Below are 26,447 nucleotides of genomic sequence, written 5' to 3' on the forward strand. Positions count from 1 at the left end.
AAAAAAAAATGCAGAATTGGTGCTCGAGTGTCTATTATACTTTTCCTCTGATTGTTTCACTGGTTTTGGCTTACAGATATTGAGTAGTGATGAGCGGACCCGGACTGTAAAAGTCCGGATCCACTCGATTGCAAAAGTTCCAGGTGCCAGGCCCGGGATTTTGTGTGTTTGATCCATATCCGTATCCGACACTCAAGAAATGAAAAAAATGAAAAAGGAAAATAAAGAAAATAAGAATGAAGTGAACGCTTCATACTTACCGAGGCTCCGTTGTGGCTGTACGCTGCTCCTGTGGCCTCTTCTTCACTTCCTGGGCCGCTCATCATTGCTCATCCATATGTACTGCTTTCACCGCCCACCGGCTGTCCTGGTGTCTCTGATTAGTGGCTGCTATATGCACCTCCAGCCTGTGTGACAGCATCTGCATGCAGCCAATCCCAGGCGCTGTATGTGGGCCAGTATCGTAGTATAAAAATAACTAAACAAATAAAATATTTGGCATAGGGCCCCCCTGTGTTATGATACCCAGCACAGATAAAGCCCATGGCTACAGCCCTCAACCGGGAGCTTATCTTGGCTGTGTATCAAAATAAGAGGAACCGCATGTGGATTTTTTTAAATTATTTAAATAATCACTTAGGTGATTTACGGTCACAGCTGGAGGTTCCCACCTGTGACCATAAATAACCTGAGTGACGTCATCATTCCTTTTTTGCCAATAGGTGCAAATTTGGTGCCAAAATGTCTGCAACAGATTTCAGCACCATATTTGCACCTCCTGGCAAAAAAATATATATATTTTTTTTTTTTGCATTTTTTGGCCAAGAGATGTAAAATTGGTAATGACATTTTACACCATATTCTTGCACCCAATCTACACCTCCTGACAAAAAAACTGAGTTTTTTTGCAGCAGTTTTGATGTAGTTTTCTGCCAGCGGTTGCAAATTTGGTGCTGAAATGTCTGCACCAGATTTCAGCACAAAATTTGCACCTCCTGGCAGAAATGGTTTTTTTTGTATTTTTGGGCCAAGATATGCAAATTTGGTGATGACCTTTTTACACCATATTCCTGCACCCATCTACACCTCCTGGCAAAAAAACCGTGTTGTTTTGCTGCTTTTGTTTTGCTGCAGTTTTGATGCCATTTTTGCCCAGGAGATGTAATTGGGTGTATGAATATGGTGTGAAAATTTCAGCACTACATCTGCATCTCTTGGCAAAAAAAGTGTGGTTTTCTGCCAGGAGATGCATGTGAGTTCATTGACTTTACTGAGGTAACCTGAGGTCAGGTTACCTGCTGTCAAAGGTAGAGGACCATGGGAACATCCAGCTTTGACCGCAAATAACCTGTGTTATGTCATTGCTGATCGCGGCTCAGTCTCTTTATACACACACAGAGGGCAGTTATGCTCTATCGCTACTCGCATTGACTCAGATGTAGCAGAGCTGAATCATTGTGGGACCTCATGTGGATTACGTCGGAACTACAGGGGTGTTTGGGAGTTAATAAAGAGGGGAAAGAGGGGTTTTTTTTGTATTTTATTCCAAATAAATGATTTTTTGGTGTTTGTGTTTATTTACTTTCCCTTACAGAATAGTGATGGGGATGTCTCATAGATGCCTGCCATTACTAATCTAGGACTTAGTGTCTGCTGTAGGCTGCCAATAAATCCTAATTACCCCAATTTCCACCACACCAGAGCAATTGGGAAATCACCAGGTAAAGCACCAGGCTTGTCGCATCTAATGGATGCGACAATTCCGGGGAGGCTGCAGGTTTCTATTTTTAAGCTGGGGGTGGTCCAATAAGCATGGACCTCACCAGTCTGAGAATACCATCCCACAGCTCTCTGGCTTTATCTTGGCTGGGTATCAAAATTTGGGGGACCGCACTCTGTTTTTTTTAAATTATTTATTTAAATAATTAAATAAAAAAAGCCGCATGTGGTGTCTCTTATTTTGATACATAGCCAAAATAAGTGCAGGGCTGGGGGCTGCAGCCTGTAGCCGTGGTCTTTATCTGTTCTGGGTATCATAATATGAGGGGATCCTATGCCAAATTTTTATTTACTTATTTTTACTGTACGCTATAGACCCTCCCACTGGGTTTGTGATTGGTCAGACACACTGTCACACAGGCTGGGGGCATGTCTGACTGCAACCAATTATAGGTGCCAGTGAGCGGGGAAAGCAGTGAATACTCAATTAGGGTTATCAGCTCTAGGATTGAATGTGTGACCTGGAAGTGGTTACTACCATGACGGATCCTTGGTAAGTACAGCGCCCGCGCTACTATTTCCCTATTCCTTCTACCTACATTTTTTTTTAAAAGAGAACCGGGTTCCTGCCAATCCTGGTTATCTGCGAGTCTTTTTTTCATCTCTAATACTGAGGTAAATATCTCCCAAAATACTCCAAATGTGCATGTGGCCTTAAAGCACAAAAAATAGTTTTGCTTCAACACATATGTTATTCAGTGAGATAATGCTCTATACCGTATTTTTTGGACTATAAGATGCACTTTTTTCCCCCAAATGTTGGGGGAAAGTGGGGTGTGTGTCTTATAGTGTGAATGTAGGGCATGGCTGCGGGGAATGAGGGTGCTGCAGTGGCGCGGGTCATCGTGGGCATGAGCAGGCTATAGCAGCACCTGCTGTGACAACGTGGGCCCACTCATTTAATATGCACGCCCATCATTCCGCCCAGCATCTCTCAGAACTGAAGCCGGCACTGACAGGTGGGTAGGATGATGGGCAGGGGGTGCGCGTATAGTAAACAGCCGGCCCACATGATCACCCCTGGCAACTACAGCCTGGAGTGATCATGTGCGGCTGTATTCACTGCTTCCCATGCATCATCATCAGCGTGGGGTGCAGTGAATCAGTATACTCACCGGCCACGATCCCTGCAGCATCGCACCGTCCTCCTGTCTGCCGGCCGCGACTGTGTGTGAAGACTAGTGCTACGCACAGCGATGACATCATTGCTGTGCTCACGTGTCCACACACAGCCGCGGCCGGCACAGACAGGAGGACATCGCGATGCTGCAGGGATCGTGGCCAACTCCACTCAGCGGCACTGCTGCTGGGACAGACGGGAGGAGGAGGAGCAATGCTGCAGGGAGTGAGGAAAGGTGAGTATAAACATTTATTTTTTGTGTGCTACAGGATGCGGCCATACAGCAGGATGGGGGTATGTATCAGGATGGGGTATATAGCAAGATTGGGGTATACAGCAGGATGGGATATATAGCATGATGAGGGTATATAGCACAGGATAGGGGTATATGGCAGGATGGTGTATATAGCAGGATGGGGGTATATAGCAGGATGGGGGTATTTATCAGGATGGGGTATATATCAGTATGGGGGTATATAGCAGGATGAGGGTATATAGCAGGATGGGGGTATATAGCAGGATGCGGCCATACACCAGGGTGGTGTATATTAGGAGCAGGATGAGGGCATATAGCAGGATGGGGTATATAGCAGGATGCGGCCATATGCCAGGATGGGGTATATAGTAGGCTGCGTCCATATACCAGGATGGGGGTATATAGCAAGATGGGAGCACATACCAGGATGGCAGTATATAGCAGGATGGGGGCTATACCATGATGAGGGACATATGTATACAAGCATGGGGATCATATTTAAGGCAGGAGGATCATTACCAGGATGGGGTACCTTAGTGGAAAATTTGGGGACATTACCCCCATAACAGTGTCAGCAGCATATCCTCGTCCCATAACCGTGTGTCATGACCACATTTTTTGCTTCAAATTTTATTTTCCTATTTTCCTTCTCTAAATCCAGGATGTGTCTTATGGTCCGGTGCGTCTTATGGTCCGAAAAATACGGTACCTTAATATCATTTGCTATGTATGTAAAGCAGAAGGTCCCAAGAAGTATACGAAGCAGACTCAAATGCTGAGCTTGAGCCATATCAATTATGTAGCTTCTATAATAAACAGCCAGGGTCCTCCAGAAAAGCCATGGTATATAATCTTACCATTTCCCCTCTCTACAATGCAATCTAATAGTGCCAATGATTTATCAGATAAAGACCTATAGGAAACAAAAATACACAATAGGGTCATATCCAAATAACTGCAATGAAGTGCAGTGATATCTTGCTCACCTTACTTTGTTGTGGTGACTACAACACAAAAAACACATATATCATAATCCTGTCCTGTTCTTATGACCTCCACAGCAGCAAGGAGGGACCACATTTTCTCTACCCTTCTACTTCAATGGTTTATCAGGGCATCCAATGGCCTAAGGTCCTCAGGTCTGCTATCTAAGTATTATTACTTATTAATACACCTGATCAGAAAAAAAATTACGGTAAATCAATAAAAAATTTTGAAAATAAATTGGATGTATTTCAAAATTGTTCCATTAAAAACTACAGCTCATCTTGCATATAAAAAACCTTCACACAGTTTCATCAATTAAAAAGTGTTCTGGTCTCAGAATATTGAAACACAAAATATTCTGTTTGGCAAAAAGTGTTTTTATTTTGCAAACATGGCTAAACATGGCAAAAATTCTGTAAATTTAGTATTATTTTAATTCTATTATCCTACAGGTAGCCTAAAATTAATAAAATTATTATGAACCCCACGCCCCTCAAAAAAACATAAAAAACTATTACTCATCTTACATATAAAAAATCTTCACAATTTCATTAATGAAAAAGAGTTATGGTCTCAGAATATTGAAACACAAAACATTTTGTTTGGCAAAAAAGTTTTTCATGTTGTAAACATAATAAAACATGCCAAAAATTACACAAGTATAGTATGATGTTAATTCTATTATCCTAGAGCTGGCCTACAGTAAATAAAGTTATTAGGAAAACTACCCCCTAAAAGAAAACATAACATAAATTTAAAAAAAAAAAAATTCCATTCCACCCTACAAATATTTTAAATCCACTACATGGTTAATAAAATGGCTGGTGAAAACAATAAAAAGGGTAAGGCTTATGGGAAAAAAATACTCTGCATTGAATTTTTTTTTTCTTTATCACCTTCTCTGTAAATGTTAGTATAGTCATTTTATTATGACTGTGACTCAAAATGCACAATCAATAGTAATAATTATCTTGTAAAGCGCTGCGGAATATGTTGGCACTATAGAAATAAAGATTAATATTATTATTATTTTTATTATTATCTTGTATGATATTTTTACTTATCACAGGGAGATGCCCCATAATTATTCCTCTCTCCTATTCCAGACTTTACATGACTTGCCATCTTAACTATTAGTAGCTATGTCTACACTATATATTGATGTCTTCTGTATATAAATAATGTAGGGGTAATCGAATACCTCAAATATTCGGCTTCGCAAATATTTTCTGAATACCTTGCCGCTATTCGGCTATTTGATGCGCAATGTAAGTCTATGGGAAGCCCAAATAGTACCGAATAGTTGTTATTCGAGTTTCCCATAGACTTACATTGTGCATCGAATATTTGCGAATAGTCGAATAGTGGCGAGGTATTCGGAAAATATTCGCGAAGCCAAATAATCGAAGTATTCGATCATCCCTAAAATAACGTGATAATGTGTTCTTACCTTCTCCTTCTTGTCTGCAATATGTTGTATCTTGAATCTTACAGCTGAGAAATGATGCGGAGAATGATTTTGCTAGACAAAGTGAACTTTGCTTTCTTTTGTAACTTTGCTTTCCTATCTCCTTATTTCGTTTTTCACTTTGCTAGGCAAATTGTTGTGTTAATGTTTGTCCAGTTGAGTGTGCAGATGTCCTTGTAGGAGTTGTGTGCATTCTGTCATGTCAATCTATTTATTTGCTTAGCACACTTAAAGGAACATTAAATCTTCTATCAAGTTTTTTTCTTTAATCATTTGCTTTTAGATTAATATTATTATCACAGACAGTTTATCTTGGTTTTTTAGATGGGAAGAACAAGACAGCCTAAACTGTATTAGAGCCAGTAGGGGGCAGCAGAAAGCAGGATCATATAATCTTTAACTTTACAAGTTTTCCAATTACTTGCAATAGCTAACTGCATCTATGTGCAAAATGCCCAATGAACTATAGCGGGGAATCATCTTGAATTTGGCAATTTGGCAAAGCTATAAAATAGAAATTTGATATGGGCCCACTGTCGAATGTAATACTTGCAGTAAAGTAAATTAATGCCAATTACTACAATATTTAATATGCAACTTTCTAGTTAACATGAACAATCTCCTCTTGCGGTGCTCAAAGATTTAATAATTTACAGCAATCATTTTAGGATGGGATTCACGTTATAATGTATGGGACACCAAACCAAATATGTTTCATGCCTGTGTAACAACATTAAAGACCATGAGACTCACTTTCAAAGGGAGTTGGCTGGTCTATATCCATAAGTCTTCAGTCACTCTATGTGACTCCAGACTTGTGAATCCTCACATTTCACGCAGTGCACTGTGAGGATTCAACAGCTTCAGAGCTGGGAACGGTGGTCACGTGGCCACCAGTATCTGATAGGAAATCTCCTGGCCAGAATCCAACTACATACAGTTAGGTCCAGAAATATTTGGACAGTGACACAAGTTTTGTTATTTTAGCTGTTTACAAAAACATGTTGAGAAATACAATTATATATATAATATGGGCTGAAAGTGCACACTCCCAGCTGCAATATGAGAGTTTTCACATCCAAATCGGAGAAAGGGTTTAGGAATCATAGCTCTGTAATGCATAGCCTCCTCTTTTTCAAGGGACCAAAAGTAATTGGACAAGGGACTCTAAGGGCTGCAATTAACTCTGAAGGCGTCTCCCTCGTTAACCTGTAATCAATGAAGTAGTTAAAAGGTCTGGGGTTGATTACAGGTGTGTGGTTTTGCATTTGGAAGCTGTTGCTGTGACCAGACAACATGCGGTCTAAGGAACTCTCAATTGAGGTGAAGCAGAACATCCTGAGGCTGAAAAAAAAGAAAAAATCCATCAGAGAGATAGCAGACATGCTTGGAGTAGCAAAATCAACAGTCGGGTACATTCTGAGAAAAAAGGAATTGACTGGTGAGCTTGGGAACTCAAAAAGGCCTGGGCGTCCACGGATGACAACAATGGTGGATGATCACCGCATACTTTCTTTGGTGAAGAAGAACCCGTTCACAACATCAACTGAAGTCCAGAACACTCTCAGTGAAGTAGGTGTATCTATCTCTAAGTCAACAGTAAAGAGAAGACTCCATGAAAGTAAATACAAAGGGTTTACATCTAGATGCAAACCATTCATCAATTCCAAAAATAGACAGGCCAGAGTTAAATTTGCTGAAAAACACCTCATGAAGCCAGCTCAGTTCTGGAAAAGTATTCTATGGACAGATGAGACAAAGATCAACCTGTACCAGAATGATGGGAAGAAAAAAGTTTGGAGAAGAAAGGGAACAGCACATGATCCAAGGCACACCACATCCTCTGTAAAACATGGTGGAGGCAACGTGATGGCATGGGCATGCATGGCTTTCAATGGCACTGGGTCACTTGTGTTTATTGATGACATAACAGCAGACAAGAGTAGTTGGATGAATTCTGAAGTGTACATGGATATACTTTCAGCCCAGATTCAGCCAAATGCCGCAAAGTTGATCAGACGGCGCTTCATAGTACAGATGGACAATGACCCCAAGCATACAGCCAAAGCTACCCAGGAGTTCATGAGTGCAAAAAAGTGGAACATTCTGCAATGGCCAAGTCAATCACCAGATCTTAACTCAATTGAGCATGCATTTCACTTGCTCAAATCCAGACTTAAGACGGAAAGACCCACAAACAAGCAAGACCTGAAGGCTGCGGCTGTAAAGGCCTGGCAAAGCATTAAGAAGGAGGAAACCCAGCGTTTGGTGATGTCCATGGGTTCCAGACTTAAGGCAGTGATTGCCTCCAAAGGATTTGCAACAAAATATTGAAAATAAAATTATTTTGTTTGGGTTTGGTTTATTTGTCCAATTACTTTTGACCTCCTAAAATGTGGAGTGTTTGTAAAGAAATGTGTACAATTCCTACAATTTCTATCAGATATTTTTGTTCAAACCTTCAAATTAAACGTTACAATCTGCACTTGAATTCTGTTGTAGAGGTTTCATTTCAAATCCAATGTGGTGGCATGCAGAGCCCAACTCGCGAAAATTGTGTCACTGTCCAAATATTTCTGGACCTAACTGTAAGTGTGACTTCACTCAATACATTTGCATTGAGTGATGCCCCTCTACTTTTGTCGAATTCTGGATGGGAATATGTATAGCGCATACTCGCAGCCATGTGACCACCATTCCCAGCTCTGAAATCGGTGAATGCTCACAGTGTACAGTGCATGTCTTCAGTAACATAGAGTTTTACACAGAGTAACTGCAGACTTGTGGATGTAGATCGGACAACCCCATTAATTAACACCGATCTCATTATCCAGTACAGGTGCTTCTCAATAAATTAGAACACCACAGCAGTGCCACAGGCTGATCGCCTGCAGTAATGCAGTAATTCATGTAAAAGGAGCCCCGACCAAGTATTGAGTGCATTTACTATACATACATTTCAGTAGGCCAACATTTCTGAATTTAATATATTTTTTTCAGTTGGTCTTATATAATCTTATAATTTTATGAGATAATGATTTTTGGGTTTTCATTGACATCAACATTAACAGAAATAAACACTTGAAATAGATCACTCTATTTGTAATGATTCTATATAATATATGTGTTTCCCCTTTTGTATTTAATTACTGAAATAAATTAACTTTTTGAGGATATTCTAATTTATTAAGATGCACTTGTATATTAAAATGAAATACAAGCAAAAACTGGCCTCTTTTGAGCTGTTGACAGGTCCTCTTTAATAGAACAGCTATGTACACATCGAAATCTAAGCATTTAACATTCATGCAAGAGTTTCAAACAACATGGTCCATATACCTACATTCATCAATATCTGATTTACACCTTCAGGTATTGTATTACAGCCTATCTGACCACTTTTATATACCTTATTTTTCGGACTATAAAATGCACTTTTCCTCCGAAACATTTGGGAGGAAAATGATGGATGCGTCTTAAAATCTAAATATAGCTTATTGGGAGGTGGAGAATTGGCACTGTGCTGGCTGCGGTGGGGGTTGTGCGGGCGGCTGTCTGTGTGGGTGGCTGGCTGCCTCTCTGTGTGGGCTGCTCTCTGTGTGGGCAGCCAGACGGCTGCTTCTCTGTGCGGATGGCCAGCCAGCTGCCTCTCTGTGCGGGCGGCTGGCTGTGCGGGCGGCTGGCTGCCTCTCTGTGAGGGTGGCAGGCAGGCTGCCTCTATGTTCGGGTGACAGGCTGACTGCCTCTATGTGCGGGGACAGGCTGTCTGCCTCTATGTGCGGGCTACAGGCTGGCTGCTTCTCTGTGTGGGCAGCTGGACGGCTGTCTGTCTGTGCGGGTGGGTGGCTGTCTGTGCCGGCTGTGGTGGTGGTGCGGTGGGTGTCCCAGATTCTCTGGCTCCAAAACACCTGGAGTTGGCGAGTGCGCAGATTGAGCTCTCAGCTCAAGATCTTGTCATTGAGCTAAGAGCTCAATCTGCGCACGCACCACTCCAGGCACCATTTATTTGAAGCCTGCCCCGCCGGCAGAGCACCTGGACACCCACCGAACCGGCCTGCTCCACATAGCAAGCACAGCTTCCACAACCAGTACCGTCCAACCACTGCCAGCACAGACCCCACCACTGCCAGCAGAGCCCCCATTACAGCACCTGCAGCATCACCCTACTACTACCACCACCCCTGCCTCCTGTGATTCGGCTCCATGACCACTGCCAATTCCCCTCTGGTAAGACAACACCGAAGTATAAGATGGACCTCATTTTTTTTTACCTTTTTTATCTCTAAATTTGAGGTGCGTCTTATAATTCGATGCATCTTATAAAACAAAAAATACGGTAATATTTTTCACAGACTTACCTGATATGGCTCATTCAAGAAAATATTTTTGCATAAATCTCATCCACAAATATTATTTATACCTGCGTAAAGACAGCTAGGGGGTGTTTATTATAACCACTGTCAATAATGGTTCTCTGATTTATTGTGCCAATATATTGTTACGCTCTATGTATAGTGCAGAGTCCTATTTATACATTTGTAATATTAGCCTGCCTCCTAATAATGTGAGCAAAGTGATGCCCCAAGTAAAACTGATTTAAAAAAAAACTGTGTACAGTGTAGGTGGAGGGCTATATCTACTAGTTTTCTTGCTATAAAGTTTTACGTGGAGGATTCTCTGTACTTTACATTTTATCAATGAATAAGAAAGAGTTGCGGAACAAAGCCAGATATACAATGAATACTAGTTTTACTTCCATTGTAAAGCCATTCGTTCTATAAAGTTTAGATTATTCATGTAGAAATTTTATTAAGTTTGAAGTTTTCTAGTGGCATTAAGACCTAAAGACTTTTCCAAATTTATAGGATTAGATTTGACAATATATATTAAAATGAAATGCCACTGTAGACAAAGAGTACATAATAGCTTCTTTTCCAGAGTGAAAATGTCTTGTACACTTGAGTGCACTGATATTTGGTTTTACTTTTTTTGTATCAGAATTTACTTTGAAAAAATAGAAGTTACAGCTCAGGTCTAGCATATTATACATGGGTATATATTTCCGTGATAATTTTAACAACTTAGAAGAATTGAAGGCAACTCTCTTGTTAAGGACCTGCTTATTTTGGCTTGGAACTAATTTAATTGTCTGTTAAAATCTAGAACCAGATTGAGCAACCAAGAGGCCGTAGCATTACTACAAGTAATTTGATTAATTCAGAATTTAGTTGAAGGGCCTTACTCCCGACTCCTAAGTCTTGTGATTGTCTGCAGTGGTCAGGTGACTAGAAAGTGATGTATTCTCATATTCCCTGCAAGATGTTCCTTTCATGTCTTCTAACAAATATAATCAATTGCAGGTAAGGTGACCAAACCAGGGGCAAACACTCCATTGATGCAACATGTGCAGCTGCACAGAGGCCTAAGAAGTAAGGGGGCCTCCTTCCACCTACAAAGCATCTTTGGTCACACATACATAAAAGGATTCACTATGATGAACTATTGGACTGCAAAAGGTCCATATTATAAACTATTCTTGCATATGGACCATGTTCTGTCGATATCTGTTACTAGACCAAAGTTTGTTATGTTACCACTTACTACTCCAATGCAGACCACCAAAGTTACCAACACTGGATACACAGGATTAGAGAAGATGAGAATACCATATTTTACTCTTGTAATATTTCATACCATTGGAAACATTTGATAGAAGTCTGACAACCTCTTAAATGTTAAAATAGTTACAAAATTTTAGGATTTAGGTCTCCAACAACAGATTAAGAAGAAAACTTATTCCCTCAAGATATAGTCTACTTTGGTTTTTAGGACAGTTATTTTTGCCTTAAAAGTGGTTGTCTAATAAGACATTAGGGGATCTGGCAAAATTCTCATTTGCCTGTGGCATGGATTTTCCCAAGAAATGTATTTTGCAGAGACCTTATTCTCTGTGAATTGAATGTTCCATATTATGCTCTGGGATCTCTCAGGACCCCACAGCACACATACCATAAAATATAAAAACAAAAGTGCTTATACTACTCACGTCCCTGCTCAACTGCCCCACTGCTGCTCATTGTTACCCACTGAATCGTCTCATTACCACTGATCACACTGGAATTGCCACATACTAGGTAGGGACCTCCAGCTCTGATGAAGCCAGGAAGGGTTTTGTGCAAGTGCACAAAAAAAATCACAATATAGTGATGTTACAACATACACCATGACATTGTTGATCATGACGTGAAGAGCACATACGTTGAGCTGAACATCTCTGTCTAGTGTTAGAGGCATATGATTTCAGTGGATATGACGATGATCAGGAAATGCAATGGGAACCAGAAAAGTGAGCAGTAAGGTAAGTATATAGTAAGTATTTTTTTCTTTTTTAACCTTTTTCTGGCCCTTTACAGTTCATAATGGGGCAACAAACAACTGAATTTTCTAGAAACCCTGTGCAGAAGTGAAATACAAAAATTCCACATTTTAACTAATGTGGATTATTGTCAAATTCTTGTAAAATCAATTCCAATCATATATTTGCTCATCTCTAGCTATTACATATAACACAGGACATTGCATTTTACCACTTATCTTAGTATTAATGTATAACTCTTACATTATTTGGCATTAGCAATGTAGGGTCTGTGCAGTTCAAGCCATCATCATTGAAACTTGTTTCCAGACTGATTATGTCATCAATAACCTCCTCCATCTGTTAAAAAATAAATATATTGTATTTATATTGACCTCTAAGATAATTATTCACATATGTGACATGATCAGTACACCTCTTTCATAAATAGCCCGTCATGCCTAAAGGTAGAGGAGTTTAAAGAATATAGCGGTTCTCAGAGGATAATATTCCCACAATGGAAGCAATCTACATTATATATCTACAACAGTCATAGCAAGAATCAATTTAGACATTTTCCTGGAGTATTCTTAGACTATAATAAATAGCAAGAATGCTAGAATTTGCTTAAAACAAGCTTTATTAGCATGATTTTTAAACTGTTTATAGATGTTCATTGAAGATAGGATGGAAAATTGATGAAAAGCTTTTTTTTTCTTTCTCATGGTTTTGACTGCAGCAGAAAAAGACAAGTAAAATGAAAATACAAGACTACATAGCAGATACTGTGTTGGCATCTATCTTAGGTCTCATGTATGCAAGCTGACAACCTGCAAGTTTTTTATGAATCTACCCATTATGGGACTAATTTTTAGATTCTTATTTGACAGGTAGTCTCCACTATAAATATAAATAAATTATGTATGGGGCACTTTGCTTTGTCACATGAGAGTACCTATAGATCTATACTTTAGACCCCCTAAGGCCTCTGTGTCTGCATATCGCATAATAATCAGTTCAGCCATATCGATGAGGTCTTATATTTCCATCTCCAGTTTATGCCTGGAACACAAATAGGCATCACAACCAGCTTATCTATACATAGGTATTAGTCACTATTTTTTTTTATGATGATGTACAGAACAGCAATATTGGATTGGTCAGTGTGGCAGTAGTAGCCAGATGTTCTCCGATGCTACCGGAATACAGTAGTAACATCATTTCTATAGTGGTCATTGCTGGGTACTACACATGTACCGAATTGGGGGTGGATCTGCAGTACCATCCGTGGCTATTTCACAGAGCAGCTCTGCTCTCTCAGTATCTGAGAGCTTCCAGCCACTGCCAGTAACAACTAATTTGCAGGCATTTCAGGCATCGCACCCCCACCAATAAGATACTAATGTCCTATCCTAAGCAAGAACCATCAGTAAAACATCTACTAGACTTCTTTAATATTATTGAAGAAGAGCCATTATAGCATGCTTAATTAATATTTGACTTAATGTTACTATTTTTCCATATGTAGAGCAAAACAAATTGACTTCTATAACCACTAATCATACATATTCTATATATGCTGTGAAACAAAATAAGATGTAAAAATGACAACATAAATCATAGTTTCAAAACCAACTCACAAAAGAAGATCAGATGACAAAGTTAATATAAAAGAATCTTTATTTATCAAAAAAACTTTTTGTAAAAGAACAAGAAGGGGTGTAATAGAAGAGAGGGTACACAAGATGGCATACCAGAGCAACTGGGAGCAGACACGTGTGCAATGTTATATAGAAGCCACAGAATAGCCTTACTAAAGAGTGAAGGGGAAGCCAGCAAGTATCATTGAAATATATTTAGGCACAATCCCAGATCAAAAAAGTACAAAGGGCATCATCCAGTGGCAGTCAAATATTTAGCAATAAGCACACATACTCACAGCTGGAATGGCGCCAAGTCCCGTCCGACGCGCGTTTCAGCGTCAGCCTTCGTCAGGGAAGGGGGCGCCCAGTTTGTTCATATCTGACCAAGGCTGATTGTTGGTGTTTTATAAATCATAGTTTGTAGTTCTTTGATACCCTGCATCACACCACATGTGGTAAGCTAGCTAACCTACTGATATTGTTTGCAAATAAGGCATGACTTGTTTTAGAGTCAAGGTTTGCTTCATTTTCAAATATCTTACACTGAAAGTATCCCGCCAGCGTTTCTTTTATATTTCACTGCTGGAGTGGTGCTTTAAATCTAAAGAGGGCTTTAGACGCTACAATATGTCTAGCAATTGCTTGCGATATCGTACGCAAAAGCACCTGCCCCCGTCGTGCATGCGATATCGAGTGATCGCTGCCGCAGCAAACATTATCGCTACGGCAGCATCACACCCACTCACCTGGTTGGCGTTGTCGCTGTGACTGCCGAACAATCCCTCCCTCAAGGGGGAGGTGCGTTCAGCGTCACGGCGACGTCACCGTGATGTCACTAAGCGGCCGGCCAATCAAAGCGGGGGGGCGGAGATGAGCGGGACGAACATCCCGCCCACCTCCTTCCTTCTTCATTGTGGGCAGGACGCAGGTAAAGGTGAGGTTCCTCGCTCTTGTGGTGTCACACACAGTGATGTGTGCTGCCGCAGGAACGAGGAACAACATCTATAAACAACAATTAACAGTTTTTGGTTTTAGGACGACCTCTCCATGGTGAACAATTTTCACCACTTTGGAGGACGTTTAAGGTCGCTGGTAAGTTTTACATGCTGCGATACCGTTAATGATGCTGGATGTGCGTCACTAACGGCATGACCCCGACGATAAAACATTAACGATATTGTAGCGTGTAAAGCCCCCTTTAGTCCCCTGCCCCTAGTCTTATACTTACTCTCCGGCAGCTTTATCTTCTATCACCTCCGCTTCTGATGGTCTTCTGCAATTTGTGACCTGCCGGCTGCTCCAGTGTTTCATGGAGCACGCCAGAGGTTCCAAATCAATATAACTCCACAAGAGCCTCATCTTGGTCTTGTTTTCACTCTCATAGACTTGCTTTATGAGCTTGTGATGTGACCTCTGACCTCCCTCTACTTATAAGTTACAGTCACAAGAAGGCGCTGGAGGACTAGAATAACATAAAAAATGGGGAAAATGCCGGAGAGTGAGTGTGACTGGGGGAAGGGACCTTAGATGTAAAGCCCTACTCCAGTCCTGAGAAAAAAACAAAAACACTGGAATAGTGCTTTACATCTAAGTCCCCAGCCCCTAGTCTTGTACTGACCCTCTGGCATCTTCATCTTCTATCACCACCGCTTCTGTCAATCTTCTACAGTTTCTGATCTGCTGGCTGCTCCAGTGTTTCATGAAGCGCACATAAAGTCATAACTCAATACAACTCACTAAGAGCCTCTTTCTAACCTTGTTCTTGCTCTCATAGATTTTCATTGTGAGCTTGTGATGTAATGTCTGAACTCTGGAGAGTCAGAAGTTATAGTCACAAGGTGGCGCTGGGGGACTGGAAAAACACCCAAAAAAGGGGAAAACACTGGAAGTTGAATATAAGATGAGGGCAGGGACCTTGGATGAAAAGCACCACTCCAGCTCTAAAAACAAAACAAAACACTGGAGAGGTACTTTAATTTAAAATAACTTTTAGTAGATAGAATTAAAAAATGTCACATGACTCTCTCAGTATATAATGAAGTGCAATACACAGGTTTATTCCATAAGCCAAATGATTGCAGATAACTCTTTTATATGCTTTTAATAGCTTTATCATGCCCATACATAAACTATATGGAAATAAAGCAAGTATCTTTCCCTATGATACATTCCATGATCAATATCAGGCTTTATTATCTGACTTGTTCTTTGTTTTTGCATTTCTCTGGACTAGTAGTTTTTTGTTTTTTGATGGTGTCTACTAATTACTATTTTTAAGTACATTTACCCTTTCAGTAGAAAGTGTAATCAGAAAAGTAAGGGTGTTAAATTAATGTTTAATCATTAACATAATTAGAAAACATGGGTTTGTCAAAAATGTGTTTCCAAATCAACTCAGCAAATCATTTCTGCCATCATTATTAACTTAAGTTGTACACACGAAATATGTAAATTGAAGAACTTTCCAGCTATTGCTCAGCAGTTACTGGAGAATCACTTAATGAAAGGAACAATGTAAATGTTTTGTTTGGTGATGGCCAAACATTTACAGTCTATCAATATGATGACTACTAGGTCAAATATTTATAAATGTCAATATCATGATATAAGATTGGCCAATCACTCTTCACTGGTGAACCTTATTAAAGGCACAGGTTTGAATAATGTAAAATACATTCTGTGAACTGTGATAAAGCATGCAAACATTAATTTAATAAACTTTGTATAGATTTTGACTTAAAGAGGCAGTCTATTACTATAGCACTGATGGCCTATACTTAGGATTGATCATCAATGTCTGATCATCATGGGTCCGACACATCACCAATCAGCTGCTCTCGGTCTCCACAGTGGCAGCAGATAGCTGGACATGCTAAGTTTAGGAGCTGCCCCACCAACTGAGAGCGGCCGCGGCCAAGTAATGTTCATCCGCTTTCCATTCAAATCAATAGGAGGCAGAAGAGCACAACACAGCCCCGGCCACTATCAGACAATGGGGCAGCTCCAGAACTGCTGCAGCCGCCAGCACTGGGAACAACTGATCAGAAGGGATTCGGAGTGTTAGACCAATCAGACATTGATGACCTATCCTAATGATAGGATATCAATATAAAAGTAGTAGACAGCATCATTAACCCCTTAACGACCTTGGACGTACTGAGTACGTCATGGTGACATGGTGCTAAAGGACCCATGACGTACTCAGTACGTCCTGGCGAAATCGCGGTCCCGGAGCCCCGGGGAGTGAAATTTATTTACTTAAACGGTGGATTCGGGAAGGAGGGGACCTCTGCCTGACGTCAGGAGGGGTGGTGCCTCCTCCCCGAACCTACAGAGGCTGTGATTGGCTGACGAACGCCGCTCAGCCAATTACAGCCACTGTAATGTTCCAGCCATTGAAAATGGCTGGAACATTGAAATCCAGCCCTGATCAGTGCTGCTGTAGCACTGGCCATTGGCTGGAGCTGGGTGATCGATGCTTCACCCGCCCCCAGCTCTGATTGGAGAGACCGGTCTTGTGACCGCTCTCTCCAATCAATGTGGATCTGCGGCCTGTGACCGTCCCTGGAAGCCGAGGAGAGCGGTAAGTTGTTGTCCCCGCCGCCCGCCCCTGTCCCCGATCGCCCCGCCGCCCGCCCCTGTCCCCGCCGCTGCTCCCGCTTCACCGCCGCTGTCTCCGATCGCCCCGCCGCTGCTCCCGCTTCACCGCCGCTGTCTCCGATCGCCCCGCCGCTGCTCCCGCTTCACCGCTGTCCCCGCCGCTGTCTCCGATCGCCCCGCCGCTGCTGCCGCTTCACCGCTGTCCCCGCCGCCATGCTCCCGATGCACCGCTGTCTCCGCCGCCATGCTCCCGCTCCACCGCCGTCCCCGCCGCCATGCTCCCGCTGCACCGCTGTCTCCGCCGCCGCTCCCGATCCACCGCCGTCCCCGCCGCCATGCTCCCGCTGCACCGCTGTCTCCGCCGCCGCTCCCGATCCACCGCCGTCCCCGCCGCCATGCTCCCGCTGCACCGCCGTCCCCGCCGCCATGCTCCCGCTGCACCGCCGTCCCCCGCCGCCATGCTCCCGCTGCACCGCTGTCTCCGCCGCCGCTCCCGATCCACCGCCGTCCCCGCCGCCATGCTCCCGCTGCACCGCTGTCTCCGCCGCCGCTCCCGATCCACCGACGTCCCCGCCGCCATGCTCCCGCTGCACCGCTGTCTCCGCCGCCGCTCCCGATCCACCGACGTCCCCGCCGCCATGCTCCCGCTGCACCGCTGTCTCCGCCGCCGCTCCCGATCCACCGCCGTCCCCGCCGCCATGCTCCCGCTGCACCGCTGTCTCCGCCGCCGCTCCCGATCCACCGCCGTCCCCGCCGCCATGCTCCCGATCCACCGCCGCCATGCTCCCGATCCACCGCCGTCCCCGCCGCCGCTCCCGATCCACCGCCGTCCCCGCCGCCGCTCCCGATCCACCGCCGTCCCCGCCGCCATGCTCGCCACTGTCCCCGCCGCCGTCGCACCCACCTTTTTCAGCCGCTGCTGCCCCCGATCGGCGGCGGCCGCCGCCTCCTTCATCGGCTGCCCCTTCTCCATCGCCACACCACCTATCCCTCCATGTGCTGCAAGCCACCCTCCTTCCACGTGGGGGGAGGGTGGCTGGCTTGCAGCACATGTGGGGGGAGGGTGGCTGGCTTGCAGCACATGTGGGGGGAGGGAGGGGGGCTTGCAGCACATGTGGGGGGGAGGGAGGGGGGCTTGCAGCACATGTGGGGGGAGGGAGGGGGGCTTGCAGCACATGTAGGGGGAGGGAGGGGGGCTTGCAGCACATGTAGGGGGAGGGAGGGGGGCTTGCAGCACATGTAGGGGGAGGGAGGGGGGCTTGCAGCACATGTGGGGGGAGGGTGGCTGGCTTGCAGCACATGTGGGGGGAGGGTGGCTGGCTTGCAGCACATGTGGGGGGAGGGAGGGGGGCTTGCAGCACATGTAGGGGGAGGGAGGGGGGCTTGCAGCACATGTAGGGGGAGGGAGGGGGGCTTGCAGCACATGTAGGGGGAGGGAGGGGGGCTTGCAGCACATGTGGGGGGAGGGTGGCTGGCTTGCAGCACATGTGGGGGGAGGGTGGCTGGCTTGCAGCACATGTGGGGGGAGGGAGGGGGGCTTGCAGCACATGTAGGGGGAGGGAGGGGGGCTTGCAGCACATGTAGGGGGAGGGAGGGGGGCTTGCAGCACATGTAGGGGGAGGGAGGGGGGCTTGCAGCACATGTGGGGGGAGGGTGGCTGGCTTGCAGCACATGTGGGGGGAGGGTGGCTGGCTTGCAGCACATGTGCTGCAAGCCACCCTCCCCCTACATGTGCTGCAAGCCAGCCACCCTCCCCCTACATGTGCTGCAAGCCCCCCTCCCTCCCCCTACATGTGCTGCAAGCCCCCCTCCCTCCCCCTACATGTGCTGCAAGCCCCCCTCCCTCCCCCTACATGTGCTGCAAGCCCCCCTCCCTTCCCCTACATGTGCCATCTCTCTCTCCCATCAGACTCTGCCCCCCTCCCCGATCTGCTGCCTGCTCTCTCCCATTTTCCATCTACTGCCCCCTCTCACCCTCCTCAATCTGTTGCCTCCTTCATCTGCTGCCTCTTCTGTCTGCTGCCTCTTCTGTCTGCTGTGATCCTGCTGCCTAGATCCATCCTGTAAGGTAGGTATCCCCATCTCACCCCCCCCCCATCCTCTGCCGCTCCTCCATCCGCTGCGCCATTTCCCATCCATCCGCTGCGCCATTTCCCATCATCCATCCGCTGCGCCCTTTCCCATCCTCTGCCGCTCCTCCATCCGCTGCGCCCTTTCTCATCTGCCGCCCCGCCCTCTCGCATCGCATTATCCAGCGCAGTTGCTCGCTTCCAGACTGCAGTGGATGATGCGATGCGAGACTCGTGCATTGCTCTCACGTTTGGCACTGGTCTTGGCAGGCGCTCATTTTTTTTTTTTTTTCTACTGATGTCTGTATTTTTTATTTCGCCAAACTAATTTTTTTTGTATGGGGGGGGGTCTAGTTTCCAAAATGGGATCACATGTGGGGGAGCTCCATTGTTTAGGCACCTCAGGGGGTCTCCAAATGAAACATGGCGTCTGCTAATAATTCCAATCAATTTTACTGTGAAATGGCGCTCCTTCTCTTCTGAGCCCCGCCGTACGCCCAAACAATTGATTTCCACCACATATGAGGTATCGTCGTACTCAGGAGAAATTGCACAATACATTTTATGGTGCATTTTTTCCTGATACCCTTGTGGAAAAAAAGCTACCTGTTTGAAAAAACAATTTTGTGGTAAAAAAAATAAAATATTTTCACGGCTCAACATTACAAACGTTTGTGAAGCCTCCAGGGGTTCAAAGTGCTCCCTAAACAGCTAGATAAATTCCATGAGGGGTCTAGTTTCCAAAATGGGGTCAATTGTGGGGGAGCTCCATTGTTTAGGCACTTCAGGGGGTCTCCAAACGCAACATAGCGTCCGCTAATAATTCCAACCAATTTTGCTGTGAAATGGCGCTCCTTGCCTTCCGAGTCCTGCCGTGCGCCCAAACATTTGATTTCCACCACATATGGGGTATCTGCGTACTCAGGAGAAAATGCACAATACATTTTATGGTGCATTTTTTCCTGATACCCTTGTGATAAAAAAAGCTACCTGGTTGAAGCAACAGTTTTGTGGTAAAAAAAAAAATTTTTCTTTTCACGGCTCAACGTTATAAACTTCTGTGAAGCCCCCAGGGGTTCAAAGTGCACATAAAACATCTAGAAAAAATATTTGAGGGCTCTAGTTTCCAAAATGGGGTCACTTATGGGGGAGCTCCATTGTTTAGGCACCTCGGGGAGTCTTCAAACCCGACATGGCGTCCGCTAATGAGTGCAGCTAATTTTGCACTCAAAAATTCAAATGGCGCTCCTTGCCTTCCGAGTCCTGCTGTGTGCCCAAACATTTGATTTCCACCACATATGGGGTATCTGCGTACTCAGGAGAAAATGCACGATACATTTTATGATGCATTTTTCCTGATACCCTTGTGAAAATACTAATTTTTATGGCTAAAGTAACATTTTTGTGTTAAAAAAGTAAAATTTTCATTTTTTTGTCTACATTGCTTTGGTTGCTGTGAAGCTCCTAAAGGGTTAATAAACTTCTTGGATGTGGTTTTGAGCAGAGTGAGGGGTGCAGATTTTAGAATTGGGTCACTTTTGGGTATTTTCTGTCGCCTAGGTTTCTCAAATCACTCCAAATGTGATGTGGTACCTAAAAAATTTTTTTTTGTAAATTTTGTTGGAAAAATGAGAAATTGGTGATGAACTTTGAACCCTTCTAACTTCCTAACGGAATTTTTTTTTTTTTCAAAAATTGCGCTGGTGTAAAGTAGACATGTGGGAAATGTTATTTAGTAACTTTTTTGTGTGACATATCTCTCAGATTTATGGGCATAAAATTTCAAATTTTGAAAATTGCAAAATTTTCAAAATTTTCGCCAAATTTCCGAAATTTTCACAAATAAACGCAAAACATATCGGCCTAAATTTACCACTGACATGAAGTACAATATGTCACGAAAAAACAATCTCAGAATCGCCAGGATCCGTTGAAGTGTTCCAGAGTTATAACCTGTCAAAGTGACACTGGTCAAAATTGCAAAAAATGGCCGGGTCTTTAAGGTGAAAACAGGCTGGGGGCTGAAGGGGTTAAGGAAAATGTAAATATAGTTAACTGTTTTCCTAATGTAAAACATATTTTCATTAAATCAATAAGTTCTCTTAAATATTGTAAATGTGATGAATACAGTTTACTAAGCAGAATATTCAGAATATATCCTTGTTACCTCATTTTCATGGTTGTTCCCCAAAGTTAGTATTTTAGACACGGTACCATTTGGTGTACAGCTTTCTGCCACAGGAGACATGTGTCCATTCCGTAGTGGTGGAGTTATTCCTGCAGGTTGGGCATGTGAATAGGAAAGAGCCTGTGTTGAAAATGTACTTCCAATTGTTAAGTATTGTTTTACTTGCTGTCTTTGTGATTGTTGCAAGTGGTACTTTGTTGGGTTGTCCAGATGTGTTTGTACCTAAAATATAAAATAATAATATATCTTTAATAACAGCTAAGATAAAATGATATAGCTTGTATATAAAGTTAAATGATCTGCTAAGGTCTACAATGCGTACACTGGATAAATATTTAAAATGAGAGAAACTGTTGGTAGACTTATTACTTCATTGACAATAAATTATTTCCCAAAATAAATAGGACCAATTTATGAATTTGAATGCAATTGAACTGTAAAATAAAATGTGCTAAAAACTTAACAGGTATCGCTAGCTGTGAATTTATACTAAGTTTGGTTACCACATTTTCCATCCACCTCAAAAGTTTTTTGAAAAAATCCTATATTGTTTCCACACATTGTATAAGGTATCAAATTTGTTAAAGATATTCATTATTTTTGTTGAATAGTTTTGATGTACATGTATTCCAGCCATGTCGATAACATGCTAAATAACCCAAATCAAATATATTATGCTCTATTTGTCTATCTAACAAATTTGCTGCATTTTGTGCCAATTTTGGTGGCTCACATGAATCTGAAGGAACCATTAAAACCCATTTCTTAATAATTGTATATAAAATAACACATATATAGCAAAAAATATAAAGCTTAAAATGTAAATTATTAGTTTAATACAATATCACCAATTTTAATTTTAAATATTAGGATTTTTAAAGTAATGCACACCATGCAATAAAAGTGTATGAGCCCCCAAAATAATATTATTATTATTATTATTATTATTATTATTATTATTAGTAGTAGTAGTAGTAGTAGTAGTAGTAGTAATAGTAGTAGTAGTAGTAGTAGTAGTAGTAGTAGTAGTAGTAGTAGTGGTATTATTATTATTATTATTATTATTTTGTTGTTTTTATTTTAATGTTATCAATTAAAAAAACAAGAGACAATTAGATTGGTAAATAAAATAAAATAACTATATTTCAAGCAATATATCAATAATAAAATAAGTTACATTTTCTCATCTTGTATTTCTTAACCAAAATTTAAAAAACCTTCCAAGTTAAAATAGCCAAGAAAATGTAACATTTACGATCTATACTCCTTACCTCATAGTAAGAACAGTCAGATAAATGAGGCATTTTCAAGAAATATCACAGTTCAGTCTTAGCGATGGAGGTACCAACCACTCAGTCCTCTAAAGGTTGCAGATCAATAGGGACAATGTTTGAACTCAGTAGGACTTTATAATCTTACTAAGCATGATAAAGGATCTAATTGGCTACGACGAAGCCATCCTTTGATTGCAAAGATTGACAGTTTCTTCAAATAGCTCTGCTTCTTGTAGATGTCACATTCCTTTAATTTAACCACGACAGGAATACTAGATACAGCATAAACTGTATTGTCAATTCAGTCTTGCATCTTTAGTCCAGTGGGGCTTCCTCAGTGGTTAATTGCAAACTTGTAGTAATAAATTCTTCTCAAGTGCCCCATGTGTGAGTATTTTTAATATGCTCTTAATTATCATCAGTAGTAATGCTTGATTTACAACACATATTTATCTCTCTGCTGTGCTCTAATTATACAATCCATTTAGAATTCCCCTAACATACATTAACATGCCGCAGTAATCCACATGAAGTATTTGCATATAAATTAAGCATATTTTGTCATCACTTTGTGCTAGTTATTTGGCCTTTTACATCTTAGTTAGCTGACATTTTTACTATTACTTAATTATCCCTATAAAAATGAAGAAAAAATATGAACAAATATAAGAAGGCTGCTATCTGTAATAGAAATGCAATGAATGTGTAATGGTATAATTATTTAACATCTAAACATCCAATTTTTTTTTACAGACTATTTTACAATGAAGAACAGTAAAAATGTTTCCTGCTGATTCAAGGACAACTGTATTAATCAAACAAGTTTAATAACACTCAGAAAAATAGATTTTTTTTTTCCAGTATAAATTTTGCTAAATTAAATAATGTGTTATTTTTTGTTTTTCTGTTTGTTGTTTTTATTTTTACAGTATTTTTATTTTCTACATATTATATCCTTTTGTTATTTTTAAGGTAAAATTACAAATTGATTTTAATCATTTTCATCCTAGATAAGAAAACATCTAACAAATTCTGACTGATTATATAAAGTAGATAGGGACAGTCAGGATAATTTTAATAAAGGGAAAGATTCTATAATATCAGGGTCACACGGCTGTATAAGAATATGAGCACATGTGAAGATTAGAGAACCTACTTGGCTCCATGTGGTCTCAATAGTGGACTGGTCTAGGAGTGGCCTGTTATTTACATGTATTAGTCTAATCTGTGGAATAGAGCAGGCTAGTACATGCTATATAAGTATTCTTTTTTTACAGACATTTCTGGCACACACAGCCAAATAATTTAATATTGGGTCAGTGTGATATCAGTTCTGCACACAGAGAAATAGACAGTGGGAACCTGGATTAAAGCTGAAAATTAGAATTAGACTCTTGTAGGTGCACCCTGATAATATTCGCATGATCAGCTGAAAAGTAAAGATCTATAGATGATATTAATATTTCGCTGTCATCTTATTTTTGTATTCTATTGCTGCAAATTCAGCAAAAGGTTGTCAATTTATTTAAATTTAATTATTATCAGACTATAGTGATTGAGAGCGTTAAACATCCACTTTGTGAAAAAAAGAAAAGGATACCCTATAGAGGTCAATTCAGTAAGACAGCACATACAGTCTATATAAACTCAGACGTAGGATTTATAGGCATGCAAGTTAGGACAGAAATTAATGCTGTCATGAATAGACACCTCCATATTCAGGCCGGATGCGCTTTGTACAGCACTAGATCCCTTTGTCTCCATGTTGAAGAATTCAGTCAAGCTAATAAAAACAAAGTTCTCTTTACTCAAGAAGAAGCATGGATACAAAGGGTATCAGGCAGTACACTTTAGCTTTTCTTCTGCATAACACAGAGGCACAAACATTGTAGTTTCTAGTGACAGCACTTGTAGATGTTTAACAATCAGTACAGTAAAGGTAAACCTCCATCTTCCTGATACAAGGCCACATTGGTCAATGTGTTTCGCTGTGAACCTGGTACCCAGATTACTTCCTGTGATCCCTTACAAGGGCCACTCCTAGAGCCGCTATTCTTTTCTTGCGTTCTCAGCTGGGCAGATTCTTTTCCTTCCTAACAGCTCCCACAACTGGCCATCACTGGCCTCACTCAAAGAAAAATCTCCTTCTAGCAGTTACAAGTAAAATATATCTTTGTACCGTGTTAGCCAAAGGGTGTACATTGCAATTAACGGTAAGACTTCTGGTAACGAGCACGGGCTCCAGGTCCACCAAACTTCTTGGACTCGCAACGACGAGGGTCTGCAACTAGAAGAGTCCTGTCATACTGGATGAGAATATCCTTGATTTCCATCTTGGAAGCTTCATCAACAAATTTTTGGTAATAAGCCACAAGTGACTTGGAAATCGCTTGACGGATGGCATAGACTTGTGCAACATGTCCACCACCCTTCACGCGGACTCTGATGTCAACACCAGCAAATCGCTCCTTGCCCAAGAGAAGAACTGGCTCCAGCAGCTTGTACTGCAGAGTTGCAGGTTCAATTGTCTCCAGGGGTCTTCCGTTCACCTTAATGAGGCCATTTCCCCTCTTGCAGTGGGCAACGGCAGTTGCTGTTTTCTTTTGCCCGAAGACCTGGACGGACTGCAGGGGACCCTTAGCCGGCATGTTCCTCTCCGTGATGGCTAGCAGCGAGAAAAGGATGATGCCGCTGCAACTTTATACAACACTACAATCTCTTCAGCTCTCGAATCAGCTGCCCCCCTCACACACACCAAAACCCGCACAATCAACAGGCAACCCTGGCACACAAGGCAGACTAAAGAACTTAGACGGGCTTCCAGAATTGCTGAGCGCAGATGGAAGAGGTCTCATTCCACTGAGCACTTCATTGCATATAAAGAGTCCCTCACCACTTTCAAGTCCACACTCACTGCTGCAAAACAAACCTACTTCTCATCCCTCATATCTTCTTTCTCTCACAACCCTAAACAGCTATTCAACACTTTCAATTCTCTCGTCTGTCCTCCGGCACCACCTCCCTCTCCTCTCATCTCAGCTGAAGACTTTGCCTCTTTCTTCAAGCGGAAGATTGACAACATCAGAGCAAGCTTTGGCCCACAATCACCACAGCCCCTCATCATAGCTACTCATCCCTCTTCCTCCAAATCCAGCTTGTCCACCATGACAGAAAACAATCTCTCCACTCTACTCTCAAGATCACATCTAACCACCTGTGCACTGGACCCGCTCCCATCGCACCTCATCCCCAACAACACCGCAGTCCTCATCCCAGCCCTAACCCATCTCTTCAACCTATCACTAGCAAGTGGTGTATTCCCTTCATGCTTTAAACATGCCTCTATTACACCCATCCTCAAAAAGCCCTCCCTTGACCCATCCTCTGTGTCAATTTATCGCCCCATATCCCTTCTCCCCTACGCCTCAAAACTACTGTAACAGCATGTCCATCTTGAATTGTCCTCATACCTCTCCTCCTGCTCCCTCTTTGACCGGCTTCAATCTGGCTTCCGACCACATCATTCTACCGAAACTGCCCTAACCAAAGTCACCAATGATCTACTAACCACCAAAGCCAAGCGACACTACTCTATCCTCCTCCTCCTGGACCTGTCCTCTGCCTTCGACACAGTAGACCATTCCCTCCTACTACAGATTCTCTCATCTCTGGGCATCACAGACTTGGCCCTATCTTGGATCTCCTCAT

At 42.5% G+C, this 26,447-nt stretch overlaps 2 protein-coding genes across 2 annotated transcripts in view; both read right to left on the reverse strand.

The window, feature by feature from the left end:
- TFEC (transcription factor EC) overlaps window positions 1-22,769 on the reverse strand; it is a 49,112-nt gene extending 26,343 nt beyond the window's left edge. Inside the window, exons 1-3 of the mRNA XM_075342512.1 lie at window positions 22,737-22,769; window positions 21,445-21,687; window positions 12,230-12,325 (exon numbers count right to left, since the gene is read on the reverse strand). Coding sequence (XP_075198627.1) covers window positions 12,230-12,325; window positions 21,445-21,687; window positions 22,737-22,769 — 372 coding nt within the window. The remainder of the gene's footprint in view (window positions 1-12,229; window positions 12,326-21,444; window positions 21,688-22,736) is intronic.
- Window positions 22,770-24,933: 2,164 nt separating this feature from the next.
- LOC142301507 (small ribosomal subunit protein uS9-like) lies at window positions 24,934-25,416 on the reverse strand. The gene has a single exon (XM_075342513.1). The coding sequence runs from the start codon at window positions 25,385-25,387 to the stop codon at window positions 24,947-24,949; it is 441 nt and encodes a 146-aa protein (XP_075198628.1). The 5' UTR covers window positions 25,388-25,416; the 3' UTR covers window positions 24,934-24,946.
- Window positions 25,417-26,447: the final 1,031 nt, after the last annotated feature.

This window comes from Anomaloglossus baeobatrachus, chromosome 4 (assembly GCF_048569485.1).
Source record: "Anomaloglossus baeobatrachus isolate aAnoBae1 chromosome 4, aAnoBae1.hap1, whole genome shotgun sequence".
Classification (NCBI taxonomy): Eukaryota; Metazoa; Chordata; class Amphibia; order Anura; family Aromobatidae; genus Anomaloglossus; species Anomaloglossus baeobatrachus.